This window comes from Malurus melanocephalus, unplaced genomic scaffold, assembly GCF_030028575.1.
Source record: "Malurus melanocephalus ecotype Western Australia unplaced genomic scaffold, MMel_1.1 scaffold_144, whole genome shotgun sequence".
Classification (NCBI taxonomy): Eukaryota; Metazoa; Chordata; class Aves; order Passeriformes; family Maluridae; genus Malurus; species Malurus melanocephalus.
This window is the reverse complement of record NW_026623376.1, coordinates 1,644,680-1,660,550: the sequence shown is the minus strand read 5'-3', so window position 1 is coordinate 1,660,550 and position 15,871 is coordinate 1,644,680. Positions and strand designations below refer to the sequence as shown.

The 15,871-nt window shown below is 42.2% G+C and overlaps 1 protein-coding gene across 1 annotated transcript in view; it reads right to left on the bottom strand.

Annotated features, from left to right (window-relative positions):
- FSTL4 (follistatin like 4) overlaps positions 1-15,871 on the bottom strand; it is a 200,377-nt gene that overhangs the window by 137,096 nt on the left and 47,410 nt on the right. The window contains exon 3 of the mRNA XM_057371342.1: positions 4,014-4,262. Within this exon, the coding sequence (XP_057227325.1) occupies positions 4,014-4,262 (249 nt within the window). The remainder of the gene's footprint in view (positions 1-4,013; positions 4,263-15,871) is intronic.

Here is a 15,871-nt window from a genome sequence, read left to right as displayed (position 1 = left end):
CCTGGAAAAAGGGAAGATGTCAGAACCATAGAAAATAAGGAATGAGCTTGGGAAACAAACGTGGCTGCCTTCCTCTAGCAGGGGCTTGGCTGATGCAGAGGAGATTGCTGATCAGGCAGAAAAAAGCAGGAAGGGAAGGAAAGAAAGAAAGGGAAAAATTACTCCTAAACCCTGAAAATGGAAAAGCACAGCTCTAAACAGAATTTCTCTAATGTAGGCAAACTGCTAGGGAAGTGCATTGCTCTGATGTTTCTGGAGGAAGGAAGGAGGTGAGGGAAGGAAAGCTATTGAACGGTGTCTGTGCAGCTTTCTCTGGCCAGAAATAATGAGAGAAAAGTGAGGGAAGAGACAGAGTGAGTGTAAACAGTCAAAAGGAAAGAAAAAKGAACAGAAGTGGAAAAAAAGGGGACTACTGCTATGGAAAAGCAAAGCATAGTCCAAAATACCATGCTAAAATGATATAACCTCATTATCTAAGGCATTTATTCAAATAGGAACATTTTCAGGTCAATTCTGGACATCTGTGGAACAATTGTTCTTATGATCACAGCTATCTTTCCAGTCTTCATGGGTATTGGGAGTACTTTTGGGTAAGAAAAACTTCTTTCCTCACCAGTTTGGCACAGAGTAAAAGCACTTTTATCCTCGTGGTTCTTTTTACGCAATGAAAATCACCAACACTTGAATCAAATGACTACGGAAACGCACAAAACAGTGAAAACAGAAAATGAAAAAAAATCTGCCACATAGTAGAGAAGTCCTAAATAGAACATTTTCCTGTGGGAAAACCAAACTGTTTTTCACACCAGGAAAGATAACCAGATCAAGGGGAATGTGAACAGCTATGAGTGGGATTGACATTTCTCCTGAGATCTCTGGATTTAGGATTTCTGCTTCACAGTATTTCCCTTGTGACTTCAAACTCCCAAGTGAAGTTTCCCATCATTTGCTTCGTCATCTGAGGAAAACAGACTGCATTTAGTTTTGTGTGTGAGGAACTGTGCTGCAACAGAAGCTGCAGGATAAAGCCTGGGGAGATCACTCCTGCAGGGATCTCTCCTTGCTTCACTCACATTTCCACAAGTTTTTTCAATGTTTTGGACTCTCAAGGTTTTAAGGAGYCATTTCATTCCAGGCTGGGCCAAGGAGAAATCAGTCATTTCCCCAGGGACAAATTCTCTTCTGCTGTTCCCAACACTATTGATGGCACAGAATGCAAAGTGCTGAGGCAAATGAAGCACTGCTTCTACTCACACAGGAGATTCTGCTCTCCACCAGTATTTACAAAGCACTTCACATCTGATAAATGTGAAAAAAAGACAAAAAAAAAACCTTTCCGAAAATACACAAAAGAAAACAAATCTCTGCTGTTTGCTTTATTACCAGTTTGCTGTGGATAAACCTAGCTCAGCCAAAGCAGAATGAGGGCATTTGATCTCTGTCATACCTTAAGTCCCCCCAGTTTGTCCCTGATAACTGGGCAAACTGGCAGAGCAAACACAGATATGCAATCTGCAGTGTCCCTCAACCCTGCACAGGAATTTAAGTGTTAATTGAACCAGCCAATGGGACAAAAAACAGTGAAGCAGCCTGCTCATCAGTCTGCCTGTACTAAAATAATTAAATTATCTCCTTGATAGAAAGCAAACAAAACATGTGCTTAGTGCCAGGTGTACCCCTGAGCAASCAGGGGAAGGTGTCCCTGACCACAGCAGTGGGGTTGGAACAGGAGGTTCATTAAGGTTCCTTCCACCCTAAACCATTCTGGGATTCTTTGCACCTCTAAGATTCTTCTCCAGCCAAAATTTTAYACTTCATGTTATACTTATAACAGTGCTTAAAAACCTGTACCTTAATTGCTCACTGAAAATTTCTATTTAAAAGAAACCACTCTATTTCTTGATATAGAAATAGGAGACTGATGCACCAGTAAACAGAGTGATGCACAGAAGGTTACTCAAGAACTGCATGTCAGAAAAAGGGGCTGAAGCCTCATATTTCTATGGAGTCCCACTCCSTGGGATTATTCCCCACTTAAGGTAAATTTTTTTCTGTATGTTATCTCTGCAGACAGAGGTGTGAAGTACATTTTTACTTATTCACGTGGGAAGAGAAGTGAGCTTGTTTCTTTCTTCCCTTCCATAAAGCTGTTATTCTGCTGAAAAGCAGATTTAAGCAGTGCTCCCTGGCAAGAGTTCGAGGGTTACTTTAAACTGGGACACAAAACTACTTTCTGACATCATTTCATGGTTTGTTCAGGGAAGTATTCAAGCGTGACATTGTATCATTAGGTATAATACAGCCACTGCAGGAGCTGATTACTGCAATAAGAACTCATTTTCTTTAACACTGGACGTGATAAGGAACCAATAAAAACCCAGGCCAAAAGCACTGTCGTGAAAAGGTGGGTGATGTCAAGAATGAAAAAACTGAAGTCACTTTTTGGCAGTCAGGGGAAGAAAATCCCCTGAATGGACTGGGGGTTGCTGAGGATCTCTGAAATGAAGCCTTCCCCTTTCTTTGCAAGGTTTCYCATGCTGCAGAGGCCCACCTGCATCTTTGTCAGGGATGGACAGAGTTTCCAGCCTGATCCATATCCTGATCTGACTTAATATCCAGAGCAGAAGCAAGCAGTCAGAGCAAGGCACAAGTGTCCTTTCTAGAGGCTTCTTTTTTAATGTGRCAAGCAAAAATTCCCTCTTTGCCTTGACATGCTCATGTGCTGTCCCTCGAAATATGCCTTTGGGTGTCCCCTTTCCATGATTAACTTTGTACAAGGTCTATTGATCCTAYACCTAATTACCTGCTTTGGTCAATTTAGAGGCTGCCTGTGACAAACCAACCCTGGGTGTTCACAGAGTCAATGCTYTGAGCAGCTCTGCTGTCCCTCCACAGCCAGACATCCAAAACAAATGAAACTTTGCAGTGCACTGCCAAGCAGTGCCTACACAGCTCTGGAAAAAATTCASTACAGTCTCCAGGTCTCCTCCAAGACACAAGAATGGCAATGCTTTTCTATCTCCAGAGGGTATCACAAGGACATATTAATAAGACTCTCCACATGGGCTCCTGTTTCTTAAATAGGCTCTTGTAGCATTGTGTTAGTAAACAAGAACTCATGATGGATAGCTCTGTATACAGCCAATCTCCTTGGGGGCTTAAGTGAGCTGAAGATAAAGGAATTATTTTCATATTTGATCACGTAAATGTCACTGGATATATTTGCAACAACCCACTCAAATGTTCCTGTAGGTAYGTGGAGTCATTTTTGACAATGAGCTTTAAAGATATCCGCTAGTGAAGCCTTTTATGAGACCTCTCATTAGAAGTAAAATAATTYACAACTTCTTCCATTCCCTGGCATTTTATCACACACTCCTACTCCTGCAGTCTCCCTTGGTGACAGGATGGTACATGGCAAACAAAATATTAATGGGAAAGGCATGGACTGGATTTGGTGCAATGATGATAATGAAATTTGCTACTGAACCAGTAAAAGAGCTCCAGATGTATGCACCCCACTGGTAACCACAACTGTCTTTAGAGTTATTTAAACTCTGTCCCTGCTCCTCTTATTTAATTTAAACAGCTCCTTTGCCTGTGTCATTTTCTTAACTAGTTTTTTCCTTCTCAATGTTGCAACAAACTTTTGTTTATACTGTCTACTTTTTCTTAATATCTTTGTCTTGTTCAAAGCCTTTTCAAATGAATMGGATTGTAAAAAGTTATTACACTGGCAGCTGAAAGTATTGAGCAGCACAACTACAGTGCGCACAATGCACACGGTGATGTTAATTATTTACCAGCTCCCAGTATGATTACATTTTGCACGGTGATGGCACTCAGGGGCTTAATAGCTGCATAAAACATTGTGTATGTTCTCTGCTGTCCTGGAATAAATCATCCCTGAAAAATTTAGCTCTTAGAAATAAAACACACCGTTCAGCCATTTACCAGGATTASGACGAGCGATGAAAGCTCTACGCAAGCATTTATTTTCAACAGCGCCCTACCTTTGAAGAAACAATCCTTGCTGTGGATGATGTAGATTTTCTTCCTCTGCAGACACGAGGCTCGATGCAGCTGGCAGTGGTTTTCATAGAAYCTGCCATCAGATCCACAGACGGGCATGTAGCTGGCCTTGCAGTCCTGGAGGCACCGGCACTCGGGCTGGTTGGTGTCCCTGTTGAGCACGCACTGGCTGCCCCGGCCGCAGTATTTCCTCTCGCAGGAGGCRTGCAGCCCATCCTGCCCGTAGAGCACTGTGAGGAGCAGAAAACATCACTGTGAGCCACGTGTGCCTCAGCAGAGCAGCACACCCTGACAGGAGCAGGAGCAGCAAGGGTTTGGAGGTGAAAAACGCTCCYGTTTGAACAGCAGCGGCTTGAGGAGAGCGCTCAGGTCTGCGCTCCCAAACCTCAGCTCTCCCTGAGCCCAACGCTGTGCTCAAAGTGCTTCATTGGCAACGATGGACGCGTGGCCCTTTGTTCTTTTAGCTCTTCACAAAAATAGAGCCCAAAATAAACCCCAGTGAGAGCATTTCTGCACCACACTTTTGACCGTGAGTTACATTCAGGAAGCAATTCTGAAACCCTACAATTCTCCAGCCACAAAACTCAGCCAAGTGCCCTAAGCGCCAGCACTCAGCCTCTGCCCACATTCAGAGTCCAGCTCCCACCCTGGGAGACAGRAGCTTCCACCCAGAAGCAGAATATCCCCCAGGCTAAAATTCACACAGATTTCAAAGAAAGCTCAGACAGACAACTGCTGAGAGCTTGGAAAAAATAACCCCCAGGAAAGACTGTTACTGAAGGGGATGTTATGGGAAAACACTTGTCRTTGTAAAAGCAACCATCAGAATCTATCCCTACATTCTGAGCAATGTCACAGAGTGAAAAATATGCTACTTTTAAGAATTCACTGGATATGATGTTCTGTAATATATGAATATTACTGTGCTCTCTGCTCTTATATCTCTATTATTTTGATACTCTTAAAAGGGTTAGGAAGCTGCCCTTGTGCTACAACATTTTCTGCTTATGAAGTTTCCTCACTTAAAGGCTTACAGAGWATATTACTATAATTCACACAGGACAGGGCACTTCCAAACAAGCCACTACTCAGAGCAATAATTAGCATTACACTGAATGAACAGAGTTTCAGGAAATTAGATTATTCTATGCTAATTGGAGTATATACCAAGTTGAGCATTACAAAGGGGTGCTGCAAAAGGCATAATTACAGAAGGAATAAGAATTTCCTTGTGCAAAACCCACTGCCAGCCTTGCATAGCCTTCCAACAGCCAGGGACTCAGTCTGAACCAGCAAGGTGGTTTGGAAGCAAATCCCTTTTCTCCACATTTCCCACAGGCAAGTTTGGCTCTTGGCGAGGTTTTGGTGAGTGCCAGCTTTCAGAGGATGCCCCAGKGGAAGCACCACTCCAGATGTGCTGCAGCATCCAATGGAACACATCCTGCAGCACGTGGAGCACCACAACATCCTCTGAAGTGCACCCAGGGCTGTTCCCTGCAAAGATTTTTCCAGCAGCCAGATTTTTCCAGCTTCAGTGTAGGAGCACAGAGCAGATCTCATCCATAGCCCCCCATCAAATGTAAGAGAGATGTAAGGAGCATCAGCACCAGCCACTTCAACCTATCAATCCCTTTTTATMATGTTAAATTCCCTGCTAACATCAACCCTGCCCCTGCCGGCCCAGCATTTCATGCCAATACAAAATGCCCCAGTGTTAAAATTCCATTTCATCTACTCGTGGTCAAGGGGTTAAAGCACATGCCCAGAGACAAGMAAGAGTTTCTAACAAAACCCCATTTTTCCTGGTCCCCATTAAGCCTTTGTTTTTATCACTGTAAATCTGAAAGGGAAAAAAAGTCTGTTATTGGAGGATTAACTGTTTGACTCAATAACTCATTAAAATTCCTCCAACTTGGCAAGCTAAGAAATATTGACTTTTCCTGACTTGTAATAAACTAGAAGGTCAAAGCATCTCTGAGCAGAGCAAAAAGTACAGTCCAAGGAAGGAGTGTCTGAATATTCTTTACTTACTTTTCTAATTGTTCCAGAATTTTTGCAAATTATCCTCAGAAGTGCAAATTTTGTGACCTCAGGGAGACCTCACTGTCAAGGCCATACCATTTATTAGTGCCTGCTGCWAATCAGAGCAGCCCAAAGGACAAGGATTGAGGAAGCTCTGGTCAAGCACCCTCTTCCTCCTCTCTCAGTGGTAGGACCTGAATCCGTACAGGCACTTGGCTTATCCATCAAGATGTGCCCAAAAATATATGTTTTGGAGACTATTATTTGCTATTAAAGTTATTCAAAAATCCAGATTCGGGAGCTATTATTGTCTATATAAATGTAATTCAGGTACAACTACAGCAAAGACCTTCGTGGGCTGMCTTGATCACTAAAAATTGATCTCCCAGAGCTTGCACCAGCCAAGGACTGTGTCATGCATCTCGCTGAAGGTTATTGCTGCCTCCTCCTTCAAGGTGGGCTGCTCTGATTTAATGCACCAGGTCACATTGGGCAGGTGACAGCAGCACCCTGACAGCAGCAAAAACCCTCTCAAGAGCCTCAAGTATTTTTGGTATTTTGATTTTTAATATAAAATTTGCTTAACTGAAGACAAACATTATTTTTATTAAAATGGAATTTTTAAGTTTTTTAATGATATGTCAATCTGGTTGAAAAACCAGCTTATGAAAAAAAAAATATAAAATACTTAATCTTTCCTCCATCCACCCCAGATGGTTACGATGCAAAAATCCCGGAAACCCTGGCTATATTTATGCCTCATTCATTTTATTCAGAGTTTAATTTATTCTGTGTTCCCAGACAGGCAACTCCTGGTTAAACAGCTTAGTTTGGTAAGGRGTTAAGAAGGACACTCTGCAAACAGCCAGAAAGGAAATATTCAAGTATTCAGGAATACTGATGTGCTTCTCCTGGTCTAAGTCCTCTGAAATCTGTGTGTCTGCAAGCAGAGTGCTAACAGGGCTGTCTTTGCCAGAATCTCGTAATGTTGACAGCAGCTCTTTAATTCAATTATTATTTGCATAATCCTTTGAAGAACTGAAGCTCCCCACAAGCTCACTCAGCTGTACTGACGGACCCTCTGCCCAGCGAGGACAGCAATGGGGTGTGAAACAAAACAGAGCAGTGAAAATGCAGAGAAAAGGAAATGTTTGACTGTAAAAGCACTGCTGTCTTTATCCAATAACTAATTCATCTGGAGCAGCACCATGAACCATGGAAAGGGACTTTTCTTGATTGCAYCAAGGTGGATCCCATGGGCAGGATAGTGGTGTGCAGCTCAGAGGCATGGAACTTACCTTTCYCTGCTTTTTTTTGGAATTATTAAAAGTGACTGAATTCCTCACTCTTGCAAGAATTATTAAAAGCAGAAATGGGAAAGGTAATCAAGTGAAACTACCAGCTAACTGCACAAAGTATTTATGAGCCCCACTGTACTGCATGGAAAAGGCATAATTTATTCAATTTATTAGTTGCAAAGAAAGTAATTTACATAGGTTAAAAATTTATCATCTTGCAAAACAAGCCCCTTTTCAACACTAATTAAGTTTACTCAACATGGCTGGAGGCTGAGGTGTTACCTCATATTAAGGCCAGAAGGATGGACAGAGGAAGCCCAGTCTCATACACCCATGAACACAACTGACCTCTCAAATTAGATCCTGGTTGCTCCCAAGAAATTTAGAATTCCAGTGGAAAAATGACAAGGGCCTGGTGCAGGCAGAAAATAACTGAGTTCAGGAATTTTGTAAGGTTGGTTAACAGGCTGCCTGCATCTCAAAGCAAGATTTTAATGAGGAAATTAAGATGTTCCTGCCACGTTGGAGAACGCACATCCTCTGACTGCTCATTAATTCTTAAAGACAGGGACCTCATCTTCCTTTTGCACACCACTAAATGTGTTACGGATCAAACTAAGGCTCACATGCTTTTTTTYCCACTCCCCAAAATAATCCTATTCTTCCTCAAAACTTCCAGAGAAAGGTTGGGTTCAGGAAAAGCACTGATTTCTCTTAGGACCAACCAGACAAACCCATCACAGAAAGCAAAACCAAAAACTGAGCAGCTCTGTCRTATCACTGCTCATAAAACGTGCCTTACACACAGCAGAAGTGTAAATTATTACATTTACATGTAAAAAGCAAGTTTTCCCTCAAGTAACAATGAGCTTTTTATAAAGAAAAATGGTGACTTGTCCTGGAGATTAACACAGAGAATAAGATCTGTTTCAAGCATATGATCTGCTATAGATGCAAACTATTTTCTTTCAAGGTCCATGTGACAACTCTGTGTGTTTGTGCACAGGATGGAGAGGGACACACCACCCTTGGAAGAGGAGGACAGAAAATCAATCATTTTCACGAGTTTTGATGCTCTACATGAAACAAAAGGCAGGATAATATGGGAAGCTTCCTCAGAACAAAAATTAGGAAGATTTCCCAGATAGTAATGTTATCTCAGGAAGATTCACAGAATTAAAATTAAAAAAACCAAACCAGCACCAGAAGGAAAGGAAAATAGACTCTGGAAAGGAGTGTTGTGACAAATGGCTGCATCAAGGACAGCAGAATKAAGGGAACTGCTTAATCTGTGTCTGCAGTTTCATATCAAATGGAAACAAATTGTAATTGCTCAACAGAAGCTCGATAATAGCAACCAGTTATTCTGCACACAATGCCAAGGAAGATCTCAATACTATAGATTTTTTTTTTGGTATCATTTTTTAAATTTGAAATGGGAATTAATGGTACTTTCTTTATCTGTCAGAACTCTGAAAACCATTGGAGGTCATGACATGAAAAGACATTTGAAAATCAGAAGTAATCACACTATTCTTAGTATGATTAGCCTAATTTTGCCCTATTTCCAATCCATCCAAACACTGTGAGATCAAAAGCTTTATTAAATATTATTTTCGGATGGTATTGTGGTCTGTGAGGGCACCAACAAGAAGAAAGAGACAAAAGAAACGTAGAGATGAAAAGATCAAAACTATGTAAGGCATATACAGAAATTACTGAGGAAGAAACAYCAACCCAGGTATAAGACCATATATATTTAGATCCTTGCCATGAAACTTTACCATGCACAATTTTCTTGATTATTCTCTTCTTGAAAGAGCTGCTAGAGAGGCAATTCATAAAATTGCTCTTTATTAAATGTTTATCTAAATTTATCTATGATAGGTACTGCATACTGAAGGCAATTTTATTATCTTCTGTGCAGCAAGTATAGACAGAAATGTAAATTTGTCCATTTGCATCACCCCTCTCCCTGTGTTTGTGAGCTGTTTAGCAGCTCCCCACAACTAACTAAACAAGAAACAGCACAATGTTAGCAGAAGATTAATACATTTCCTGCATTGATCAGAAGGATTTAGTGTTCACAGCCAGGCTGGGCAGGGTTTTGAACAACCTGGTCTAGTGGAARGTGTCYCTGGCCATGGCAGGGGAGTTGGAACAAGRTGAACTTTAAGCTCCYTTYCAACCCAGACCATCCCATGATTCTGTGATGTAAAACTGACTTAATTCAATGTTTCCTTGAGCACCCATATTTCCAGGGCTGTGAGAAGCCCAGTGAAGMACAGAAGCAATGTGCATGTGTGCACTTGTGTATCTTACTTGATCGTAGTTTTAATTTTCTCAGTATCAAAAAAACCCTGAAAATTTACAGTCTCAGATCTGGAGGGAACAGATCACATCAATCCTTTGGTTCCTTTGGTAAAACTCTGTATCAGAAGAATAGATTCTTCTGAAGAAAGGCAGTGAAATTCCCACGGGTCTCTTCTCAAAATCAGTCTTGCTGCCTTTAATCTTGTTCTTGATTCTTGTGTCTGTCCCATTTCTTCACTCCTGCTCTCAGCACCAGCCTGGCTCCCCTTCCTTGTTTTCAGTGGGCTTTTATTCTTTGTGTCATGTATCTTTCTGCTATTCTTTCAATGAAATTCTTGTGGCAGAGACAAGGGGGAGATTAGAATCCAATAATAAAATAATTACGGATGACTTGCCTGACAYCTTCCACWATCCCAGGGTGCTCCAAGCTCTGTCCAACCTGGCCTTGGACACTCCCAGGGATGGAGCAGTCACAGCTTCTCTGGAAACCCTGTGCCAGGGCCTCAGCATCCTCACAGGGAAGGATTTTTTCCTAATATCCAATCTAAATCTGCCCTCCTTGCTTGAACCCCTCACTGGAGATGGAGAAGATCATGAAATGAAGGGTGAAAAAAATCTTTAGGATGATAATTTCAAAGAACAACTCAGCTTGGTCTGTTGAGAAAATGAATCTATAGAGTCTTTTACTGTCCCTTCCTTCTCCTGCCCCTTCCTCCCAAGCAGATTAATTTACAAGGGTAAAAAATACAGAATCTTTCAAGAGCTGCATCTCTGTACAACTTGCAACACTTCAGTCATTTACAACTACACATAAAGGAAGTCAGACAGCTCTGTGTGAAAATTAGGGACTGGATTTGTTTTGTGAGTCTATTTCAAACAACTGATACTTTCTTGTAAAAGCTGACATTTGCTGGAAATAAAAGGGGAAAAATATATTAAAGCTATTTAGTTGTAATGGGGTTTGTGTTAGTGCAGGTGTTTTGTGTATCAGTGGCTTTTTCTCCTGGGTAAAGTAAAATCTGTGTTTGACTGATGGACACATTCCTTGACCGAGCAGCAGCCCCAGTAGCAGGATTAGTGCCCCTCCTGCATCACACCTAAATCAGCATAAACCTCCAGCTTCAAACTGTTGAGGCTGCACAGTGTCTTTTCACATTTTTCCCCCCCTGAGACATTTCATTTATGTTTTYCCAACTAGATGYTTTAGAGCCTCATAGATTAWGRGCACAGCAGTGCCACCATCCAGCASAAGTGTGAGGCAGGAGCCAAACAGGTCCATTATGGAGAGAATTATAATCACACAAATACTGAACTAAGACRTGTTATATCTGCATTGGGACACTGAAGAAAGGATACTTTATGAAACARTTTTCCTAGAATCATAGAATGGTTTGGGTTGAAAGGGACATTAAAGATCATCTTGTTTCACCTTTCACTGTCCCAGGCTGCTCCAAACCTTATCCAACCCAGCCCTGAACACTTGCAGGGATGTGCAGGGCAGGCAAGGGGCTGGCAGCACATCCAGGACTGCATCCCACCTTGGGATTGCCTTTAAAAATTAGTGAGAACAGGATGTGTCTTTAAAATATTGTCCATATACATTATGCAGTGCTTATCTGTTAAGGTTTACAAAAACTGAGGAACGAAGCACATTTAAATGGTAGCAAATCCAAACAAACCCAACATCTTCCAGTGGAAGACAAACAGTCATGAAGACAAACCTACACATTGCACTGAGAGTGCAGATAACCCTGAAATGAACCCAGCTCTGCTCAATGGTGGCATCTGCTCAGCAGCTCAAAGTTCTCAGATCGTTGCTCAAGCCAAGCTGGGGAGCAAAAGCTGCACTCAGGTGAGTGCATGGCCAGGCAGAGCGAGTTGATTTAATTGCAATGTTACTSACATACATTAAAAAAATACAAACATTCCTCCCAAATTCCAGATGTGCCCCAGCAGCTCCCCTTGTTCCAGCACAAGAGACTGCAGTGCCCCAAGTTTTAATTCAGGGCTGGTCAGTGYGAGTGAGCAGAAAATGCTCCAGGAGCTTGAAACCAGACTGAGACATCTCCACAGCCGAACAGCGATCAATAACCATTTGCAATCCCCTTTCCCACTCTCTGTTATCTGCAATGAATTCCTGTTCCAAGAACAAGAAATAAGCAGAAACACTATTTTTAAAGCAACTKCATGCAGGTCTTCTGCACCTAGTGCTAATTTTGTAATTCTCCACTTGTCTAATTTTCTATTTGTTGTCTAATCCAGGACACCTGTATTTTGTGGACACACAATTTTGTTTAACTCCATCTAAAGCCAATGTTAACACATGGAAACCTTCATCTCATACAGGACAAACCCCTTGAGTCTGTCAGCAAATCCCCTCACACCTAAGAGCCACAGTTAATACCCAGTCTTATGAGGCTCTGTCCCCAGGGCAAATCTACTTCTCACCCCTTGAAATCAAAAGGATTTCACTTTTGYATCAATAATGGAAATTACCCTGGCTGTGATTAAAGATTTTTCTCCCCTGAGTATGAAATTTCAAGCTCTCTTCCTTCTCCTGAGGTAAATACCTCCAGAACACCTTGCCCCTCTTTTCCCAGTCCTGCCATATCACCCCAACCTGCACCAAGCAGTGTTAAGTGCTTGCATCAACATCTTAAACTCCTAAATTCAACAAAAAGACATCTTTTTTATCTCCACTTACCCTCCAGCAGTTACTTTCCCCTGCGCTCTTCTACAAAGGAGGACAGCAGAATTAATRCCATTTCTCCTGCATTACAAACCTTTTACTCTCTCCATATTTGCTCTGTGCTGAAGGAAGCATTTTAAAGTGCATTTACCTGATGGAAGAGTTATCGGCTACTGAAAGGATAACACAGTAAGATGAAAAAACTACAAAAAAGCTATTTTGAAAGTGAAAAGCCTTTAAACTTCACATAATGTTAAAACTGGCTCTGAGGGTATCTGTGCAGAAATGGAGCATTAGCACCAAAAYGCTAAGATTAGCTGCCTTTTCTTTTTATTCTGAGGAGCAGAATATATCACTGGTTTCTCAGATTGAAACTCACAAGCTAAAAAAAAAAAAAACCAAAACAATTAGAAGAGATAAAAAAATAGATAAAAATCCATAACTAATTAAGGGTTTCTGCAATGGGCGTATTTTTGTTTCAAGTGGTTTTAATTTAATCTGAATTTTCTTAATTTGTTCAGTTGGACATCTGGTTTGGGAAATTGCTCAGCAGGGCAGAGCCCCTTCCCCTCACCCCCCACAATGAGATTTTCCCTTCCAAGGCATCAGTGCTGGTCCACAGCCACGCAAAGAGTCCCTCCAGGATTTAACCTTTGCCAAACAAAGACAGCAGCCTGCACTCCTCAGTCACCCACACCAAGGAGAGCTGGATCTGAAAGGGTGGGTATAAAATCAGAATACGTGTATTCATTCCCTTCCCTTTGAAAGTGCTCTGTACACGAAATAAAAACAAGAAACAACTGATAAAATCAACGGAACATTGTTTCCCTTTGAATACAAAGGCACCAAATGACAACAAGAGGGTCACATTTAATAGCACAAGAGGAAAAGCTTGGGATAAAAAGCTGGAATAAGCTGCAATCATCAGTCATCAACATCAGAGTATATTGGGCAAAGGCASCATTATGGGGCTTTTTATTCTTTTAAGAAAGGGAACAGAACAAAAGGCATTTCAGTGCAGGGCACGTTGTTGGGCTGATCCACACAGATACAGCACAATTACACCCAGAAAGGAGCACAAGGTGAGCACAGACACCTGGGAGCTCAAGACAGTGGTGACAGCTGGTGACAGGTGAGATGAATGCCATGAAAGGACCAGAAAACCAGTGGCACCAGTGTAAAGCAGAGATGTGAGATGCCTGGCACGAGCCAAGAACAGGTAGGCACCATATCTTGGAGAGGAGACTGGAATCGGGCTTTTCCACCAGTTTATTGTCCAAGCTCATTCCCTGGTACCCTAGAAAAATGAGGATAATCTACTCATTGTAAAAAGGGGGGACAATTGAAGGAAGTCCCTGGTTTTTCACCCTGGTCTCTGTCATTGCCACTTGTCCCTCTGGATCAGCACACGGAGCTCTCGGGCAGCTTGGAGGGAACAAAGCAATGAGGAAACAGATCAAAAGAAAGTGAAGAGAGGCAGCATTTCCAACAATCTCATCTCTTTGGATGCCTGACCAGAAAGGAAAAAAAACCCAGAGAGAGTCACTTTATTTAACTCTACAGGAGTAAAGGCACTAAATAAATAAATASCAATAGTAAGTAGGACCATCCTGTGCAGAGGACACAGCTCTTTTCACTAAGAACATTGAGCTCAAGTGATGAATTTATCAGCAGAGAAGCAGCTGGTGCTGCCCTTTGACAAGACACCCAGGTYCTCCCTCTCTGCAGAGCCCATCCAGGACCTGCCAATGCCTCCCCACCAGCCTGGTGTGCTGGAACATTCCACAGCTCAGCACAGAAATACATGAGCAGCAGGAGAGGGATGGCTGGAAATGCCTGGGGAAAGAAGTTCACTCCCAAAAACATTTGCTTTAGAGACAAAAAATCGTGTTTGATGCCCTCCAGGCTGGCTCCTCACATCACACCACGGCTTGGAAAGGGCTGACAGTCCCCACCCACGGCCGGGCAGTGCATCCCCGTGTGTGTGGCTCCATCAGATCCACTGCAGCACAAAACTATTTCATCCCATTCATAACAAAACCCCACATCCAGCAGCCAGAATCCAGCTGGCAGTCTGTGCTCACRGTAAATAGGATTACTGGCAGCAATGAAAAGTGAAGCCCTCTGCTGAACAACACACTGGGGATGGCAGCTGCTTTGCAGCCTTGGACTGCAAATACCACCTTGCCAAAGCTTTCTGTACTAATGGGGCCTATTTTCTCTATAGGAAAGGAAAAGGCAGGAGAGAATTCAATTTTTATGCTTCCTAGTCTCCTATTGATGTGCATGTGTTCAACTGCTCCTGTTCCCATTAACACCCAGCATGGGAGATTCAAACAACTTTGGAGCTGCTACAAGCTGGGGTTGTCCATGAGATAGAGCTTACGTTAAAAAAAAAAAAAAAAAAAAAAGGTGTTATTTCAAATTTTTCTGCACTAAACCTGCATTTCTCAATGGAAATATTTGTCTCTACCTAAAGTACAAACCAGAGCTGCCAACTATTCATGTTCATAATCCTCACTGACACCAGTGAGAGCTGCATTTGCAGAGCAGGTCCCCACAGGGATCCTGAGGGTGATTTAGTGAATCCAACACGACCTGCAGGCACTAAATGGCTGCCTCCAGGTTACTCAGGTGGAAGAACATGCAGAGTGCCCATTTTGGGGGGAAAAAAAAAAAAAAAAAAGGTTACTCAGGTGGAAGAACATGCAGAGTGCCCATTTTGGGGGTAAAAAAGGTCTGAGACTGTCAATAAATAAAAAACCCCTCGGGTCTCACAGTGAAATGGAGTGAATGACCAGCTGGCAAGGAGGGGAGAGGGGAAGAAAAGGGAAAATGAGAAAAAGGCAAATTGCTCTCTGTGTGATGGCAGGAGTGATCCTGAACCGCAATCAAGTTTTTCGAAGTTCACATTTAAAGTCCTATTTGCCTCAACAATGCCCACTTAAGTACCTAAAATATATAAAGAATTAAAATTTACAGTATCTCTTCCTATGTAGATGTCTCTCTGTCAGAAACTGGGCTCAGATTCTCAGCAATGGAGTTTAGGGATGAGGAGAAAGATCATTTTCCTTGGATGTTTTATATGAAAAACTAATGCATGTCCCTGATCAGCAAGGAAGGGCACAGGGGACATGGGGGCTCAGTGTCCCCAGTGTCCCCAGGCTGGAACAGGCAGCTCTGTGGGCTCGGATCCCCTTATGAGACCAGAGCTACTGGGCCCCAAAAGCTGCCCAAAGCTTCCTCCCACTGCATATGTTACACACGTTTATACAGGCAATTCCAATTGATTTTACACTGAAATATTGCTGTGGGATTAGGTACCACTAATGTGTGAGGTGCAGACGTATTTAACATAAGCAGCAGCAAATAGTTATTRAACAGAGGGGTGGGAGTATGAAAGAATACTTTCAATACTCTTAAAACAAATATTGCACTTTGAAAGGAAAAGCAAAGATCTCATTGCTCCCCTTCTTAGGCATCTCTTCCAGCACAACCATTCCACATGTGCAAACTG